Below are 20,572 nucleotides of genomic sequence, written 5' to 3' on the forward strand. Positions count from 1 at the left end.
ACCCAAAGTTAGGTTAAGCAGATTTGGTCCTCAACATATGACGCAGATCCCAGTCGCTCACCGTTGGGCCTGTCCCCAAGCAGTGCTAATAATCCTTCCTGCAAACAAGCTGTCAGTTTCACTCACTTCTCTCCACAAATGTAATACTTTTTACTGGAATGTAGCAGGGAATTAGCCATTGCGGCACAACCCTTAGGTAGTTTCCCCCCACACACCCACCCCAAGAATGGATCTGAGTGAAACTAATGTTAAACTGAAAAAGCGACAGGAATGTTAAACTCAGAGGAACAGAATCAATTCCGATAGCCACATCAATCACTCAGAAAGGGACTTTACTTTTCTTCAAGCAGCCCAGGTAAACACACTGTGTTTCTAAACAGACTACTCCAGTTGCACAAACATTTCACTGCAGCACAGTCAACAACCCTTATTTGATCACCTGTGTGGCACACCTGAGGGGTTGGTACCACACCCCAGAAAGATGAAGTCAAACTGCCAAGAGAATGTTGTCCCATCCAGGTCATGATAAAGCCCATACACAAACAGATACAGCAGGCCAAGCAGTAGGTGGCCCTTATCCCTACAGAGACAATAACACACTAACAAACTCCACACTGCCTCTAGGATTCAGTGACATCAAGAGCCAGTAGCTTCAGTAGCTTCATGTGTCCAAAATGATTGTGGTTCCTCAAGCAACCGTAGGGTTCCATTTTCACCTTGATCTGGTAAACCCTGAAAGTCATCACTTAGATGCGGTCAGATCTTCATCAGTAATGCTATGCAAGAGTGTATGTTTTCCTTCTGTAAGCATGTGGTTTCTCTATGCTGTACATTAACCAACATGATAATTTGTCCCTCGAGCATGGGTGATTGGTTATTTACATGTAACATCACAGTTAGTTATTTAACATCTCATTCACCTATCACCTGTTCCACAGGTAAATCAGGCCTCTCGCTTAGATCCACGGCTGATAAGGACCGAGGACAAAGTAACACCACACCTCTCCCCCATTACTGCAGGTTCGTGAAATACGTGATAAGCTTGATCGTCCCAAGATTGTGTTAACCACTGCTTGAGTCACAAACTTTTAAGTCCGAGACATTTAACAGATGTATTTACCATGTTTGTCCTGAGCCTAATCAAGCCTGTGAAGTTAACCTCATTTTGAGCGTTCTTGTTTTGTTAGAAAACCTGCAATGCTGATCAAATACTTAGCTTGTTGCTCAGTTTTAATTTATAAAAAAAACAGGTCCTGGAAAGCTGATGAAATAATAACAATTGTTTGAATTGTTAAAGGGTGGAAAGAAGCTTTGTTAACTCGTCCTGTACTCACATTTGTGGCCAAAGCATACATTGGTGAAATAAAAACACTTACAAACCCCCACATCAAACTTGTATCTCAAACAGACCATTTAAAAAATGCTTGCTATTTCCTAATAGAACATGATGTCATGTTGGCACTGTCACGCCCTGGCTCTGGGGACACTTGAATGTTGAGCCAGGGTGTGCGTTTCATTTGTTTGTCTAGTAGTTGTAGTTCTATGTTGGCCAGAGTGGTTCCCAATCAGAGGCAACGAGTGTCAGCTGTTGCTGGTTGTCTCTGATTGGGAACCATATTTAGACAGGCTGTTTTCCCACAGTGGTTGTGGGATCTTGTTCCAGTGTGGTTTGTGTTAAACCGTAGACGTCACGTTATCGTTTTGTTCGTATATTCATTAAAATAAAGTATGTTCACCTTCAACGCTGCGCCTTGGTCCTCCTCTGTTCCCGACGAGCGTGACAGAAGATCCCACCAGAACTGGACCAAGCAGCGGGTCCAGGAGCCATCGCCAGGGAAATCCCTAGCGGATATCCAGCGCCTCCTCGACTGGGTCAAGCCGGGTGAGGAAGAGAGGGGCTTGACGTGGAAGCAGAAGGGTGAAAGGCTGGCGAGAAGTATGGAGACCTGGTCCACGGGTAGGAGTGAAGCCCATACATTTTTTAGGGGGGGGCTAACGCCGTGGACGACGGGGCAGCAGGAGACCGCGACAGAGCGGCCCAGCGGGTTGGCAGAGGAGGCCGCCAGGTTACGGGGGCCACTGGTCGAAGAGGGTAAGGAAGGTGTAGAGGCACGGCAAGAGGTACTGGGGTGTGTTACCAGTCCGGTCCGGCCCGTTCCAGATCCCTGCGTAGGGCCAGTGGTGTGTGTCCCCAGTACGGTCCGGCCTGTTCCTGCTCCCCGCACCAGGCCAATGGTGCGCGTCTCCAGCCCGGTCCGGCCCGCTCCTGCTCCCCGCACCAAGCCTATGGTGCCCGTCGCCAGCCCGGCCCGGCCTGCTCCTGCACCCCGCACCAAGCCAATGGTGCGCGTCGCCAGCCCGGCCCGTCCTGTTCCTGCTCCCCGCACCAGGCCAATGGTGCGCGTCGCCAGCCCGGCCCGTCCTGTTCCTGCTCCCCGCACCAAGCCTATGGTGCGCGTCGCCAGCTCGGCCCGGCCTGTTCCTGCTCCCCGCACCAAGCCTATGGTGCGCGTCGCCAGCCCGGCCCGGCCTGTTCCTGCTCCCCGCACCAGGCCAATGGTGCGGCGTCGCCAGCCCGGTCCGGCCCGTTCCTGCTCCCGCGCACCAAGCCAATGGTGCGCGCCGCCAGCCCGGTCCGGCCCGCTCCTGCTCCCCACACCAAGCCAGTGGTGTGCGTCGTCAGTCCGGCACGGCCCGTGCCTGTTCCCCACACCAAGCCAGTGGTGTGCGTCGCCAGCCCGGTCCGGCCCGCTCCTGCTCCCCGCACCAAGCCTATGGTGCGCGTCGTCAGTCCGGCACGGCCCGTGCCTGTTCCACCGGTGCCTGGTCCGGCACCGGTCAGCTGCTTCACGCCGGAGCTAGAGCAATCCGCTCCACCAGTGTGCAGTCCAGCTCCAGTCAGCGGGGCCAGACCGGACATGGGGTACTTTGGGGGGTTGGAGAGGGAGTGGGGATCAGGCCCGGAGCCGGATCCGCCGCCAAGGCGGAGTGCCCACCCGGTCCCTCCCCTGTGGTATTTAGTTGGCGCGGTCGGAGTCCGCGCCTTTAGGGGGGGGTACTGTCACGCCCTGGCTCTGGGGACACTTGTATGTTGAGCCAGGGTGTGCGTTTCATTTGTTTGTCTAGTAGTTGTAGTTCTATGTTGGCCAGAGTGGTTCCCAATCAGAGGCAACGAGTGTCAGCTGTTGCTGGTTGTCTCTGATTGGGAACCATATTTAGACAGGCTGTTTTCCCACAGTGGTTGTGGGATCTTGTTCCAGTGTGGTTTGTGTTAAACCGTAGACGTCACGTTATCGTTTTGTTCGTATATTCATTAAAATAAAGTATGTTCACCTTCAACGCTGCGCCTTGGTCCTCCTCTGTTCCCGACGAGCGTGACAGGCTCATTGGCTGAACCGGCCAATCAGCGGTCTACTCACATTAATATTTTTAATGACTGGTATACACCCACACCAGTCTGTTGTTGGGGTACGCCCACCTCATTCCAATACAGGAAATATGCTTTTTAACATACTTAATTACCATTTCTTTGGAAGGAAAAACATTTTACTCATATTGTTGTTAAATATAGGTCATATTTCATAGAAATATGGAAACAATGGAAACACTGGACAGTTAATTTAAATTACTTTTTGGTTTATTTCCAGAGGCTACCAGTTTTACACTATGAATGTATTATAAACATTGGATTAGAGATAATCAGATTCCCCAATAATAGGCTCTAGAAGTATGTGAAACAATCATACTGTCACGACTTCCGCCGAAGTTGGTGCCTCTCCTTGTGCGGGCGGCTATCGGCGGTCTTCGTCACCGGTCTTCTAGCTGCCACCGATCTAAGTTTATTTTTCTATGTTGTTTTGTCTTGATTGTACACACCTGGTTCCCATCACGTATGATTAGTCCCCTATTTAACCCTCTGCTTCCCTCATGGTTTTGTGCGTGATTGTTCTTTGTTTGGTGTTGTTACTGTTGTGAGCTGTTATGTTTCCCTGCGTGGAAATTAGAATTTGTTGTTTTCCCGAGTAAAGTTCGTTGTTTACTCAGTTCTGTGTCCTGTGCCTGACTCCGTCCTAACGCTGCACACTGACACCTTGACACATACATTGTGACTAAGTGCATTCCCCCCTTTGTGATGTACATGCTTGCATGCTTGTTTAAGTTTTTGTCCATAAGGTACATGTAAGATCAAAATCGAACATTGTTTTTTTAATGTTGTTTCTCCACTGTGAAATGTGTTTTTTGTCATTGCAGTCCCATGAGCACAGAAGGCTCATCATTTTAGAGTAACATTTACTCCATCATCAAAGTGCATTTATGGAATAATGCATCTATATGTCCAAGATGAACAAAGTTCCATGTAGCTACTATGGCTAATAGCTTCCATGCAATAGGTGGTGAAAATTGTGTAAGTCTGGAATGTAATGTTTGATGTCTGAAATGTGTTTTTACCATTATCAGGCTGCAGAGGTCAGGTAGGTTGTTTTGTATTTGTATTTATTATCGATTCCCATCACAGTTACTCTTCCTGGGGTCCAGACACAGTAAGGCACATCACAAAATAAACAAACAAAAAAATGTAATAAAACAGTAAATCATATAACATCATTCTACCACTACATATCTACAACACAAAATGTACACTGAGTGTATAAAACATTGGGAACACCTGCTCATTCCATGACATAGACTGACCAGGTGAATCCAGGTGAAAGCTATGATCCCTTATTGATGTCACCTGTTAAATCCACTTCAATAAAGGTAGATGAAGGGGAGGAGACAGGTTAACCTCTACGGGATCGGTGTCCCGTATACGGGACGGCTGAGCTAACGTGCGCTAATGTGATTAGCATGACTGTTGTAAGTAACAGCATACTTTTCAGGACATAGACATGTCTTATATGGGCAGAAAGCTTAAATTCTTGTTAATCTAACTCCACTGTTGTCACGATCGTTATAAACAGCGGACCAAGGCGCAGCGTGGTAAGCGTACATTCTTTTAATAAGTACACACACGAACAAAACAACAAACCAAACGATACGTGAAGTCCTAGGTTAATACACCAAAACAAACCTTACGGAACAAGATACCACAAATAACTAGTGCCAACAGGCTGCCTAAGTATGGTTCCCAATCAGAGACAACGAGAATCAGCTGCCTCTGATTGGGAACCACCCTGGCCAACATAGATCTACACGAACTAGATCATGACATAGAAAATGACACATAGAAAATCCACACCCTGGCTCAACATATAAGAGTCCCCAGAGCCAGGGCGTGACAGTACCCCCCCCCAAAGGCGCGGACTGCGACCGCGCCAACCAAACACAAGAGGGTAGGGGCCGGGTGGGCATTCCGCCTCGGAGGCGGATCCGGCTCCGGGCGTGACCACCACTCTCTCTCTACCCCCCCGTAGCGCCCCTGGTCTGGTCTGGCCCCGCTGGCCGGAGCTGGACTGGACATCGGTGGAGCGGATTGCTCTGGCTCCGGTGTGGAGCAGCTGACCGGTGCATGGAACAGGCATGGACCGTGCCGGACTGACGACGCGCACCACTAGCTTGGTGCGGGGAGCAGGAACGGGCCGGACCGGGCTGACGACGCGCACCACTGGCTTGGTGCGGGGAGCAGGAACGGGCCGGACCGGGCTGACGACGCGCACCACTGGCTTGGTGCGGGGAGCAGGAACAGGCCGGACCGGCTGGCGACGCGCACCACTGGCTTGGTGCGGGAGCAGGAACAGGCCGACCGGCTGGCGACGCGCACCACTGGCTTGGTGCGGGAGCAGGAACAGGCCGCACCGGGCTGGCGACGCGCACCACTGGCTTGGTGCGGGAGCAGGAACAGGCCGGACCGGGCTGGCGACACGCACCACTGGCTTGGTGCGGGGAGCAGGAACAGGCCGGACCGGGCTGGCGACGCGCACCACAGGCTTAGTGCGGGGAGCAGGAACGGGCCTGACCGTACTGGGAACACACACCACTGGCCTTGTGCGGGAATCAGGAACGGGCCGGACCGGACTGGTGACACACACCACTTGCTTGGTGCGAGGAGCGGGACTGGGTTTCCTCATAAACCGTCACTCTGCTGCCTACTCAGTTCCTCTCGCCGTGCCTCCACACTCTCCTTCTCCCTCGTGACCAGTGACCCCCGTAACCTAGCGGCCTCCTCTGCTAACCGGCTGAACCGCTCTATCGCGGCCTCCTGCTGCCTCGTCGTCCACGGCGTGAGCCCCCCCCTAAAAATTTTTGGGGCTTGTCTCTCCCCCGTGCTCATGGCCTCCATCCCTCTTGCCAGACTCTCACTCATCTCCTCCCAGGTCCATCCTCTCTCCTCGTCACGCTGCTTGATCCAGTCGAGGTGGGATCTTCTGTCACGATCGTTATAAACAGCGGACCAAGGCGCAGCGTGGTAAGCGTACATTCTTTTAATAAGTACACACACGAACAAAACAACAAACCAAACGATACGTGAAGTCCTAGGTTAATACACCAAAACAAACCTTACGGAACAAGATCCCACAAATAACTAGTGCCAACAGACTGCCTAAGTATGGTTCCCAATCAGAGACAACAAGAATCAGCTGCCTCTGATTGGGAACCACCCTGGCCAACATAGATCTACACGAACTAGATCATGACATAGAAAATGACACATAGAAAATCCACACCCTGGCTCAACATATAAGAGTCCCCAGAGCCAGGGCGTGACAACTGTCCAATTTACAGTAGCTATTACAGTGAAACAATACCATGCTATTGTTTGAGGAGAGTGCACAACAACAAAAATCTTATCACGGCAACTGGTTTGATACATTCACCTCTGAAGGTAAATAATGTACTTACATTCAGTAATCTTGCTCTGATTTGTCATCCTGAGGGTCCCAGAGATAAAATGTAGCATAGTTTTGTTTGATAAAATCCATTTTTATATTTAAAATGTAGGAACTGGGTTCTACAATTTGAACCCTTGCTGTCTCTGGCTCCACACCCACCCCGCCCGGCCATCTAGATGTGTGAAAGTTAGTGTATAAGCTAATGATCCATCATGCATGACATTCCTGGGAGTGTGTAAAATTGATTTTATTTTAACTTATTTTTTGTACACATTTTCTTAGGGGGTAGATCAGCTTTAATATTGCAGATAGATTGTAACTTCCATCAATGTAATTGTCTGCATCACTTCCAATCCCCCATATGTTTTTTTCTCTCTCTATATATACATATATACACATACATATATACATACATACAGTTGAAGTCTGAAGTTTACATACACCTTAGCCAAATACATTTAAACTCAGTTTTTTTTACAATTCCTGACATTTAATCCTTGTAAAAATTCCCTGTCTTAGGTCAGTTAGGATCACCACTTTATTTTAAGAATGTGAAATATCAGAATAATAGTAGAGAGAATGATTTACTTCAGCTTTTATTTCATCACATTCCCAATGGGTCAGAAGTTTACATACACTCAATTAGTATTCGGTAGCATTGCCTTTAAATTGTTTAACTTGGGTCAAACGTTTCGGGTAGCCTTCCACAAGGTTTCCACAATAAGTGGATGAATTTTGGCCCATTCCTCCTGACAGAGCTGGTGTAACTGAGTCAGGTTTGTAGGCCTCCTTGCTCGCACACGCTTTTGCAGTTCTGCCCACACATTTTCTATACGATTGAGGTCAGGGCTTTATGATGGCCACTCCAATACCTTGACTTTGTTGTCCTTAAGCCATTTTTCCACAACTTTGGAAGTATGCTTGGGGTCATTGTCCATTTGGAAGACCCATTTGGGACCAAGCTTTAACTTCCTGACTGATGTCTTGAGATGTTGCTTCAATATATCCACATAATTTTCCTTCCTCGTGATGCCATCTATTTTGTGAAGTGCACCAGTCCCTCCTGCAGCAAAGCACCCCCACAGCATGATGCTGCCACCCCCGTTCTTCACGGTTGGGATGGTGTTCTTCGGCTTGCAAGCCTTCCACTTTTTCCTCCAAACATAACGATGGTCATTATGGCCAAACAGAAGTTGGAAGTTTACATACACTTAGGTTGGAGTCATTAAAATGGACAGTACCAAAACAAATTATCTAATGATTCTGTCTCTTCGCAGCAGAATCTGCAGAGCTGGGAAGATTGTATCCCCCATATAAATAACATTCTATTGGTAGCAAGAATTTTATATAATAATTTAAATTGAAAAAGTCTAACATTTGAATCCGTTTTGCGTATCAGTTCATAAACACTATGCCATGGAATCGGTACGTCAAAAATCTCTTCCCAACTATTTTGCAATCTATATGGCACGGCTGTCAATCCTTTGGTCCATAAATGAAACTGGTATACTTTTTTATTTATCACAATTTTCTTTAACCAATTATGTTCTTTAATGCAAGGCCGATAGACAAGTTCCTTACTTTTTCCCCCTTCCACTTTCCTCTTCCATTTTTGAGGTAATGCTGCAATTATTTGGTTGTAATTTTGGGTAGAGCAGACATTTCCATATGTTTTTGTTAGCTGCATAACTCCACCAGTCCTACCAATGATATCATTTACGAACATTATACATTTTTTAAACATTTTGTCAAAAAAAAAAGTGTTTTTTATCAATTAGTATATTTGAGTTTAACCACAATATTTGTTGAATTATTTGTTCTGTCGTTTCTAGAGGATTACATTGAAATTGCAACCAACTTTCTATGGTTTGTTTTAGAAATAGTGATATTTGGGAGATTATTTCCTTTTCAAATAACTGAAAGTGAGAGGTTGTAATCTGAATAAAGGGCAAAAGGCCATTCTTGAACATTGGGTGAGACAATTTTACTAATTTGCTAGAGAACCAGTGTGTAAACTTACATTTTGTATTACCATATCATTTTTGTATGTTCTCTATAGTTATGTACTTGAAAATGTATCAATTGACCAATTCGGCACATTTGGGCAGACTTCATACAAAATAGTCCAGTATTGCAATGCTTCACTGGATCAATCTGAAACTTTGCACACACTCTGCTTCCATCTAGTGGCCAATATCTAAATTGCGCCTAAACTGCAATATTATATTGTGGCCTTTCTCTTGCATTTCAAAGATGATGGAACCAAATAATAAATAGAAAATGCATTTTTTTTTTTTTGTATTATCTTTTACCAGATCTAATGTGTTATATTCTCCTACATTAATTTCACATCAAGAATATGCATATCCTTGCTTCAGGTCTTGAGCTACAGGCAGTTAGATTTGGGTATGTCATTTTCGGCGAAAATTGAAGAAAAGTGTCCGATCCTTAAGAGGTTAAAGTATGATTTTTAAGGCTTGAGACAATTGAGACATGGATTGTGTATGTGTGCCATTCAGAGGGTGAATGGGCAAGACTTAAGATTGAAGTGCTTTTGAACGGGGTATGGTAGTAGGTGCCAGGCGCACCGGTTTGAGTGTGCGCCTGGAACTGCAACGCTGCTGGGGTTTTCACGCTCAACAGTTTCCTGTGTGTATCAAGAACTTGACACAACTGTGGGAAGCATTGGAGTCAACATGGTCCAGCATCCCTGTGGAACGCTTTTGAAAGCTTGTAGAGTCCATGCCCATGACTAGTTAGGGCTGTTATGAGGGCAAAAGGGAGTGCAACTCAATATTAGGAAGGTGTTCCTAATGTTTTGTAGACTCAGTGTATAATACCACTATACAACACTATTAAAATGTACGTGTGTGTAGAGTGCGTGTGCTAGTGTGTGTGTGTGTGAGTATGCATGTGTGTGTGTGCCTGTGTGTGTCTCTTCACAGTCAGTGTTGTTCCATACCTTTTTTTTTTTTTTATCTGATTTTACTGCTTGCATGAGTTACTTGATGTGTAGGACTGTGCGTTTCCTGGAGTCTGTTCTGGACTTGGGGACTGTGAAGAAACCCCTGGTTGTGAAGAGACCCCTGGTTGTTGAACTTGTTGTGGAATTCAGAGGCTAACCATTAGTACACTTGATGGGATAAGGCAGGGATACCACGTGATACCACACAAGTTCTAGCGACCTACAATTAGTTGTGTTAACCATGTAACGCTACTCCAAACATGAAACCAAACAGAATTTACTGAAATGAAACATTGAGTCTGATTCGGAAATGTGAAGTTTACAGATATATGACAAATAATGTAGAATTGAAGAGACGTTACGCTGAGTAGCAGGCAGTGGTACTGTCCAGATGTAGTGTCAGGGCATTTTGGTGCTGCTTTCAGCGTTTGCCTCCCAATTAGGCCAAAGGAATTGTGATGTCATGGAAAACCAGAATAGCATTTTACAGAGGGGTGTCCACTCCTGCAGGGGACCAATGTCAGAAACAACTAATAAAATGACCAATTTCCTAGGAACACACACACACACACACACAAACACACACACACACATATCAAAATGAAACTAAACAAATGAATTATATCACAACTCATACACATGTATAGGAACAATCTCCCTTAATGTTTTGAGGTCAGAAAATCTCTCAATTACTCTCTACCTAACATGGCTGTTTATTTTGATTACTGTAATTTACTGTACATTTGCCACTGTATAAGAATGTGCTTGTTTGTGAAGTGCCTTGTGTTCATTGGTGTACTGTGTGTCAGAGTATTGAGTATATTATTGCACCACATTGCTCCACTTCTTTAAGCAGGACTGCAGAAATCTGTGGAACTGGCCCAGAACCTAGTTACTTCATTGGCTCTATAATGCTGAATGGCCATAGTGCTGTACCACATGCAGACCACAGAAAGTAGTAAACGTCTAATGATAAGATATTATATCAGCAGTAACAAGCACAATCATTAAATCAGTCCTTGGCCTACTGACTGTAAAAAAGGAAAAGGATCTTACCCAACAAGCTAGTGTGGGGCAGGTGCACAGCTGAGTGTCTGTCTGTCAAATGCCCCAGTGTTCAGCCTTTCCTGTGGAGCACGTTAGCATACTATCGCACCAGTCCTCCAAGAATCCTGTCCCTCCCCCGGGATTGTCTCTCTCTTCTAGAGTATTCCCACTCCGTATCTCCTGTTCAGCTCTCCTCCTGTCTCCTCCTCTCCCTCCGACGCAGCAGTAGCGGCTGAGGCTCTGGTGGGTGTGCTATCCCTGGGAGGAACCTCTGGAGCAGCACACTGATCGGGGTGGATTGTGGAAGCTGCTCTCGCTCACTGACGGAGCCGGCAAATGCAGCACCAGTGGCCTCTGCCCGTTTCTCAGCTGGATACAGTATTGACAGAGTTGCTGGGTGGATGCTAACACAGCAGGAATTCTCACAGTGCTCGGCTCTCCTCCCTCTCCTCCCCCCTCTCCTCCCTCCTCTCCCCCCCTCTCTCCCCCTCTCTCACTCTTTCTCTCTCTCCCACACACGTGCGCATACACAGGCATGCATGCACACACAGACACAGACACAGACACAGACACAGACACATACACACAGTCCCCCTCCTGGTCAGATCCTTTCAGCCTCACCTTCAGATGCCAAAGGCCTGACTGGCCCGTTAAACCTGATCAAAGATTGGCTGGGATCCCTCCCCCTGTACTGCCTGGTCTGCCGGCTTTCTTTGATTGTCTGTCTGCCTGTTTGCCTGCCTGCCTGCTTAATGCATGCATGTGTGCTCTACTGTATGCCTGCATGCCTCTTTGTGTGGAGGATCTACTGGCTGGCTTGACTGCCCAGTGGACAAAACTAATTGCAATGACGTTCTTATGTAACATTATGGTCCAGTTGTATATTGGCTGTAAAAGGAAGTGACCAGCAGAACTGGTTGTAATGGTTGAACTGATTGTAATCTGGTTATCTGACCAGTTAATAACCAAAATATGACATCTTTCTAATGTGTTAGGAGAAAATATGTCTTTACCTGGTTGTAATCTGGTTTCTGATGTCTCTACCAACAGAAAAACAGTTTACAACCAGAAAATGACAAGATGATCATGTCCCATGCTACATCTTGCCAGCTGAGTGTCTATCTACATTGGCCAAAATTCTATCCCCTTTGCTTGGTGGATGGAATGGGAACAGGGCACAGTGAAGTTGTCCTTGACATTATTTATTTCGGGGATGGGGCATAGGTGTGCTGGTTGCTCTGGTGTGGATTAAATTATGTATTAATTGTCAAATCCCCTCTGTAACTTCTGACAATGGCCATACAGCACCTCATATCATATTCCCTGTAAAGGAATTTATTTTATGGTAATACTGCACCAACATACAGATGAGTCATTCTTGAATAGCAGTCCCTCTGCTTCGCAACCATGAAAAACCCTTTAAAATTACAAATAGTTACACATCATACATGTTTTTGTTTATGTTGAACTGTTTATCTATGATACAACCTAATGATACAACCTAATGCAAGTCCTTAAACTGCAAATCTACCAGTAATAATGAGTTGTGGGGACATGTTTTGTGGATTTAGAGATATTTATCTGTTATTTTAAATGCTAGAAAGTGTTTAATATATAGATCAATAAAAAAAGAAGGCTATTAAAATACCTATGTTATCATAATGATAAAACATATTTAAAGTAATTAAGCTGTCATAACAGTTGATTTAGAATGGGAAGATACCCAAATACAAATAAATACAAATCTAGAAAAATGAACTTGTTTAATTGTGTAATGCCATGCCCAAATGCTACTGCAATTCAAGAACAACCCAGATGTATATATTTCAGGGTATAAATAGTTTATTTTGTGACATGAAAATGTTTTCTGAATAGTTTGGAATAAGTGACACACAGGAGGCTGGTGGCACCTTAATTGGGGAGGACGGGCTCATGGTAATGGTAGGAGCGGAATGAGTGGAATGGTATCAAATATATCATACATTACTATGAGCTGTCCTCCCCTCAGCAGCCTCCACTGAAGTGACATAATATGTAATTTGCCATATTGACATTAGTTCTTGCTTCTTACAATTCTTATAGACCCAAAGGAGAAACCTGAACCATAACATTGCAAATGAAATGTTTTGCTTTGGCTGTAATGCTCAACCACTGCAAACAAGCATCATTTGGGCTCGCTTGTCTTGCTGCTCTGCTCACAAGACCCTCTGCTGGTCACACAGTGAAAGAACAGCACCACTGTTAGTGTGTGTGTGTGTGTGTGTGTGTGTGTGTGTGTGTGTGTGTGTGTGTGTGTGTGTGTGTGTGTGTGTGTGTGTGTGTGTGTGTGTGTGTGTGTGTGTGTGTGTGTGTGTGTGTGTGTTGGCATGTGTGTGAAATGTGTTTGTGTACCTGTCAAGTGGTATTGTTACTATAAGGGTGGCAAGATGTAATATTTATAAATCTCAATCTAATATTTATATATTTCTTAATTCCATTATTTAATTTTTAGATTTGTGGGTATTGTTGTGAATTGTTAGATACTACTGCACTGTTGGAGCTAGGAACACAAGCATTTCGTTACACCCGCAATAACATCTGCTGAATATGTGTATGTGACCAATACAATTTGATTTGATTTGAGATGACTGATAATCTCTCCCCAAGGGCAGGAGGAGGTTAACAACATGACATCACTGGTACATCACTCAGTTGAATTTAATCACAGTAGTACTCCAATCCGCGCAGTGCCCCAGAGACAGCCAGCCATGCACTCCAAAAACACAGATTAAAGGAGTGTGCCACATGGGTGCCTCATTTATGTGCTATGATCTCCAAATGTTAATGTTAGATGCTTAAAGTGTAGGCTTAATCCCTTCACTACTCTCTGGGCAATACTACAATGTGTAAATACTAAACATCTGATTTAACTGACATTGGCACAGAGAGGGACTAATTTTACTTTACTCCTATTGGTGATAAATATGATCGTTTGGCTGTCTCCCTTTTACATTTACAGTAGGCTACAGTCTTTCCTCAAACAAACTTCTATTTGGGTCTCGCTCCTTGTACAACATATAGTAGTGTCCCTGAGCCAAAATGTGCTTTAAGAACTCAGGCCGCCTCATGTGGCTAAGTCCCTGCCCCAAAATGAAACACAACACAGAAGAGGTGGGGCTTTGGAATGCATCTCTCTCTCACCAGTGGAGGCTGCTGAGGGGAGGACGGCTCATAATAATGGTTGGAACGGACCATCCAACAGGTTGATGTTGGGGGGTGCTGATGATGAATATGAAGTTGAAAAATGTTGAACAACATGTAATGTTAAACTGTACCTCACCCTGAAAGTAGTCTTTGGGTGCAGACAAACTGTAATTCATGGTTTGGTTTACAAACTTCAGCTAAATTTAGACACCGCTAGCTAAAATCAATGACAGTGGTAAAGGCATACGTACCTATTAAAATGTTTATGGCCAAATCAACTCAAATCAACTAAATGATTTAGCTTGATGTTATTTCAAAGTGATATGGCAACAAAACAAATTACGAAGGTACTGCAAGCTTTCCTACCACTCCCATTTATTTTTATCTAGCAGTGGCTAAGGTAGCTGAAGTTTATAGTGGCTGTTTAAAGAAAACCGAACCATGGATTACAACTTTTCCTGGCCCAGAGACTACTTTCAGGATGAGTTACCATCTAACATTAAATTGTAAAAAACTGAACTTACCCTGAGCTCCACTAAGGGAAACAACTGCAGAGTTTGCATTACAAAACAAGTAGCTCCCCCTATATCATGTCATATTGTGGCAAACTATCCCTTTAAGACCTTTAGTGATTGTGGAAAATCACAGTGATCTTTTCTTTTCCTTTCTTTAGTTTATATATTATATTTTCTCTTAACATACAATACATAATTGAAAGGAATTGTATTATCTTCACCAGTAGTAATACCTTCACAGTGCGACAGAGCCCACCCATCCAGCTTGATGCATATCAAGAGACCAGACCTACTGTGCAGGAACCAATTAGGCACTCAAATTACAATGACCAGAGTCTCATGCAAATAATAAATGAGAGACTGCAAACAGGTTACAGACAAAAGGTTTTCATTGCACTTTTCCTTCAGAAATACAGCACTTTATCCATGTTCAACAATATTGAAATATACAAATATATCTTTGAAACATTTCAAAGGTGACTTTTCATATCTCAAAATAAACCCAGGCAGTCGCAGTCTGAATTCAACTTCACACAGTCAACTGTAGCTTCTCTTACCATTCTCCTTCAAACTAGGCATTATAAGCTAACACCATGCATTAACTGAAAATGAGACTATAAAACCTCTGTCTTTAAGTAGTACTGACTCCTTGGCTTCTCCTGGGGGGTGTTTGGGAGGCTGGCCACTCGCTGCTGCCCGTTGTGATCTGCCATGCACACAGCCACAAAGAAAAGAGAGCCTCCAATGACCAGGAAGAGACCCGCAAACCAGCCGGAGAACATGGCCTCGCCATACTCCCAGCGTGGAACGACGTCAGGCAGGTTCTCGTTCCAGAACTCCACCATGGTCACGTAGGCCACCAGGGAGACGGGGGCCAGGGTGGTGAGCCCCGACACCCAGGACAGCACCCCGCTGACAATGAGGAGGCCCCTCTTTAACCCCTGCTGCCTCCCAGAGCCCAGTTCCACCCCCTCCAGGCCTGGGAAGGCCACCACCACGGCCAGGGCCCCAGTGCCCACAGACACCAGCATGAGCACCCGGGAGGCCAGCAAGTCCACGGGCAGGGCCATGAGGGATTCAAAGGCTTTACATTGCATCCCAACCTCCTCGGCGAAGATGCAGATGTGCCACAGGCCTGAGTACCAGTTCTCCACTTCGTTCAGCTCTGAGTTCAAGGTCTTCCACAGGGGAATGAAGGTGGTGACCAGAGTAGTGACCAGACCCCCGAATATCACAAAGAGCGCAGTCCTCTCCATGATTTTGGCGGTCAGGAGCACCATCTTCAGTATCAGTCGTTGTTGCTTACACTCCTCACACTCTTTTTGCTCCTTTCTCTGTCCCTCTCTCTGTCCCTCTCTCTGTCCTGGCTGAAGAACAGCTAGTGAGTGACTGGGAAGCCCGTCCCCCTCTCCTATTGTAGCACTTGGACCGACCCAGCCAGTCATCCAGCTTTATAATAGAATGCATAACTGGGAGATAATCCCAGGTCTGAGGCATTACAACAGACATATTGTTTTGTCGTAGTGTTAAATATCGTTGTAGGGAACAATGAGCACTGTTTTAAGATGAAACCAGATCTGTCTAGTGGGATCCTGGGACTGAGTGTGGTAACAGAGAAACATGAGCAAGTTGGTCATGGGGGAACAAATTAAAAGAGGAAGGGCCAAAAACTCTCCCAAGGGTGTCCAGTGGCCCAATTCTATGGACTCTTTGATTAGTCACTGCTAATTATTTCAAATACAACCATGTGCTGATGTCACCGATAAGAGTTTATGAGATTAACTCTTCATGTGAGATAAGTTGTTTTTTTCTCTAAAGAAATCAAGAGAAAATCTGTTGATTTGCCAAATGTCTCAAGTGTCAAGACTATGAATAGTGCTCAAAGCAATACTACTTACAAAAGACCTCAACACTTGGTGAGGTATTCATTGAGGTTTTAGAGGTCTGGGTTTGTAGCTGGCAGGGAACATCAAGGCCCCTCAGCCCTCAAGTCTTTCATTCGCTCACTTCAGGGAAAGCATCTTCTTTTAAATGTTACATGAAATCAAATGGAATCAGATGAAAGGAGTCAACATTCCACTTATAGAAAATCAAGACAACCGGGACATTACACTGCAAAATCAAAGCTTATTAATTGTTTTCAGACGTGAACATTTTAATTTTGTCCACATCCCAGGTCATCTGTTTTGTAGACCCAGCTATACACTGACAATCCAAAATGAATGGTTGACTACACAGAAATATCAAAATATAATTAATGAATCATTCAGTATGTCATAAAAAAAATATGAAAAAGGAAAAACCTATAAGGTCTGATAACCTTGCTTAACTGGAAGGATTTCGCCCACTCTATTGAAAGGTGCATTGTGCAAGCTTATCTCCCACATATCAGTGGAACCTGAAACTGCTGAAAGAGAGTGCTAATTTGTAGAGACAAAGGTCAAGGATTAACATTTTACATTTACATTTTAGTCATTTAGCAGACGCTCTTATCCAGAGCGACTTAGTTAGTGAGTGCATACATTTTTCATACTGTGTAGACTTGGACTTCTCCTTCAGCTTTGATTCCCCTAGCCACCTGCTGCTGCAGCAGCTGACGTGTGCTCCATTTCCCTCAAGTGGTCCACTGATTCAACATCATCTGCTGAATTTGAAAAAGTAAAATACTTTTAAGTTTCTAACGCCAGCTTGCTGCAGCCCAACGACTGAAGGCAGTGTCGGTTGCACACTACTGGCAGCCGGTGTGTCAGAGAGAATGAGATCCATTGTGCTGTAATCAGGTCAGTCAGTCTCTTTTCAACTATTATGTTTCAGGTCAGGGATGGGTCGACAAAGCACACCGCAGGAGAAAGAGAGACCTGGTAGTCAATCAAACTGTGTCAGAACAGTTGTTGTTCAGATTGTTGCTTAATGTGGTTTTGGGAGCCTTTTCTATAAGCAATCACATCTTTGCACTTTACAAAATGACAATAACAATCCCTGTGACAGTTCTCAGCAAAACAACAATTGACACAAAGCCAACCTATATTGGGTGACAGGATGGGGTGTACGTACATAGACTAAGTGATGAATTTCACATAGGTCATTAATTAAGGCTTTGATAGAGCCAACATGAGAAACATTTGACTCAGTAGAATGTCATCATAGCTAAACACAAAACAGAGTATTCCTGCAAACTGTACAGCAGCTGGTTAATCAGAGAATTACCAATATACAGTGGGGAAAAAAAGTGTTTAGTCAGCCACTAATTGTGCAAGTTCTCCCACTTAAAAAGATGAGAGAGGCCTGTAATTTTCATCATAGGTACACGTCAACTATGACAGACAAATTGAGGGAAAAAATCCAGAAAATCCCATTGTAGGATTTTTTAATGAATTTATTTGCAAATTATGGTGGAAAATAAGTATTTGGTCACCTACAAACAAGCAAGATTTCTGGCTCTCACAGACCTGTAACTTCTTCTTTCAGAGGATCCTCTGTCCTCCACTCGTTACCTGTATTAATGGCACCTGTTTGAACTTGTTATCAGAATAAAATACACCTGTCCACAACCTCAAACAGTCACACTCCAAACTTCACAATGGCCAAGACCAAAGAGCTGTCAAAGGACACCAAAAACAAAATTGTAGACCTGCACCAGGCTGGGGAAGACTGAATCTGCAATAGGTAAGCAGCTTGGTTTGAAGAAATTCAACGGGGAGCAATTATTAGGAAATGGAAGACATACAAGACCACTGATAATCTCCTCGATCTGGGGGCTCCACGCAAGATCTCACCCCGTGGGGTCAAAAAATGATCACAAGAACGGTGAGCAAAAATCCCAGAACCACACGGGGGGACCTAGTGAATGACCTGCAGAGAGCTGGGACCAAAGTAACAAAGCCAACCATCAGTAACACACTACGCTAGGGACTCAAATCCTGCAGTGCGAGACGTGTCCCCCTGCTTAAGCTCAGTACATGTCCAGGCCCGTCTGAAGTGCATTTGGATGATCCAGAAGAGGATTGGGAGAATGTCATATGGTCAGATGAAACCAAAATATAACTTTTTGGTAAAAACTCAACCTGTCAGTGTTTGGAGGACAAAGAATGCTGAGTTGCATCCAAAGAACACCATACCTACTGTGAAGCATGGGGGGTGGAAACATCATGCTTTGGGGGCTGTTTTTCTGCAAAGGGACCAGGACGACTGATCCGTGTAAAGGAAAGAAATGAATGGGGCCATGTATCGTGGAGATTTTGGAGTGAAACCCTCCTTCCATCAGCAAGGGCATTGAAGATGAAAAGTGGCTGGGTCTTTCAGCATGACAATGATCCCAAACACACCGCTTGGCAACTCGAAGGAATGGCTTTCGTGAAGAAGCATTTCAAGGTCCTGGAGTGGCCTAGCCAGTCTCGAGATCTCAACCCCATAGAAAATCTTTGGAGGGGAGTTGAAAGTCTGTGTTGCCCAGCGACAGCCCCAAAACATCACTGCTCTAGAGGAGATCTGCATGGAGGAATGGGACAAAATACCAGCAACAGTGTGTGAAAACCTTGTGAAGACTTACAGAAAACGTTTGACCTGGTATTGCCAACAAAGGGTATATAACAAAGTATTGAGAAACTTTTGTTATTGACCAAATACTTATTTTCCACCATCATATGCCAATAAATTCATAAAAAATCCTACAATGTGATTTTCTGGAATTTTTTTCCTCATTTTGTCTGTCATAGTTGACGTGTACCTATGATGAAAATTACAGGCCTCTCTCATCTTTTTAAGTGGGAGAACTTGCACAATTGGTGGCTGACTAAATACTTTTTTTCCCCACTGTAGGTCCTGTGTTTGCCAATGTCAAACATCCATTCAAACATCAATGTTAAACAAAACCTGGTTCTCCCAAGCTTAAACAAACACCTCTTCAGTACCAGACATGCCATAGCTCATCTGAAACCATCCAGACTTTAAATGATACTGATTATATCCTGTGATGTTAAAAACCTTCAAATGTTTCTATTTTATAATTGATCAGCAGAGAGGAGCAAATACTTTGGTGATACATTTCCCATCCTGTTTGATTTAGTTGCTAAGGAAGGAATGATTGATTTAGTTGCTAAGGAAGGAATTATCCCCTCAGAATAATGACCACATGTCTTCAATTCTTCTTGAAATACATTTTATATTATAAACTGGGTGCTTCGAGACCTGAATGCTGATTGTCTGACAGCTGTGGTATATCAGACTGTATACCATGGGTATGACAAAACATTTATTTTTACTGCTCTAATTACGTTGGTAGTCAGTTTATAGTAGCAATAAGGCACCTCGGGGGTTTGTGGTATATGGCCAATATACCACGGCTAACGGCTGTATACAGGCACTCCGTGTTGCGCTGTGGCTAAGAACAGCCCTTAGCCGTGGTATATTGGCCATATACCACACCCCCTCGTGTAGTATTGCTTAAATATATATATATAAAGAGTTATTCTATGTCACACACATATAATACATACAGCATGTCAGGGATCATCAACTAGATTCAGCCATGGGACGATTTTTTCTTGAGAGGATGAATGCAAATAGTTTGTAGACATTTGCATACATGTTTCTCTATTATGCGTGGGAATACTTAGAACTTAGAAACTGATTTCCTGGTGTTTTTACAGTCTTTTATGTCCAATAATAATAATACAAAAAAAAATATATATATATATATATATATATACATATACATTGCATTCGGAAAGTATTCAGACCCCTTGACTTTTTCCACATTTTGTTACGTTACAGCCTTATTCTAAAATTGATTTTCCTTATCAATCTACACACAATACCCCATAATGACAAAGTGAAAACAGGTTTTTAGAAAGTTTTGCATATTTATTACAAATAAAAAACAGAAATACCTTATTTACATAAGTATTCAGACCCTTTGCTATGAGACTGGAAATTGAGCTCAGGTGCATCCTGTTTCCATTGATCATCCTTGAGATGTTTCTACAACTTGATTGGAGTCCACCTGTGGTAAATGCAATTGATTGGACATGATT

The 20,572-nt window shown here is 44.3% G+C and overlaps 2 protein-coding genes across 5 annotated transcripts in view; both read right to left on the minus strand.

The window, feature by feature from the left end:
* The window catches only part of LOC121584516 (apoptosis-inducing factor 3-like), a 36,616-nt gene extending 25,387 nt beyond the window's left edge, over window positions 1-11,229 (minus strand). For all 4 annotated transcript variants that reach the window (XM_041900435.2, XM_041900434.2, XM_041900433.2 and 1 more), the window contains exon 1: window positions 10,852-11,229. The gene's annotated coding sequence lies outside the window, so the exon portion shown is untranslated. The remainder of the gene's footprint in view (window positions 1-10,851) is intronic.
* A 3,713-nt stretch (window positions 11,230-14,942) lies between these two features.
* Window positions 14,943-15,966, minus strand: cldn26 (claudin 26). The gene has a single exon (XM_041899895.2). The coding sequence runs from the start codon at window positions 15,818-15,820 to the stop codon at window positions 15,155-15,157; it is 666 nt and encodes a 221-aa protein (XP_041755829.1). The 5' UTR covers window positions 15,821-15,966; the 3' UTR covers window positions 14,943-15,154.
* Window positions 15,967-20,572: the final 4,606 nt, after the last annotated feature.

The sequence above is a fragment of the Coregonus clupeaformis genome, chromosome 16, assembly GCF_020615455.1.
Source record: "Coregonus clupeaformis isolate EN_2021a chromosome 16, ASM2061545v1, whole genome shotgun sequence".
Taxonomy (NCBI): Eukaryota; Metazoa; Chordata; class Actinopteri; order Salmoniformes; family Salmonidae; genus Coregonus; species Coregonus clupeaformis.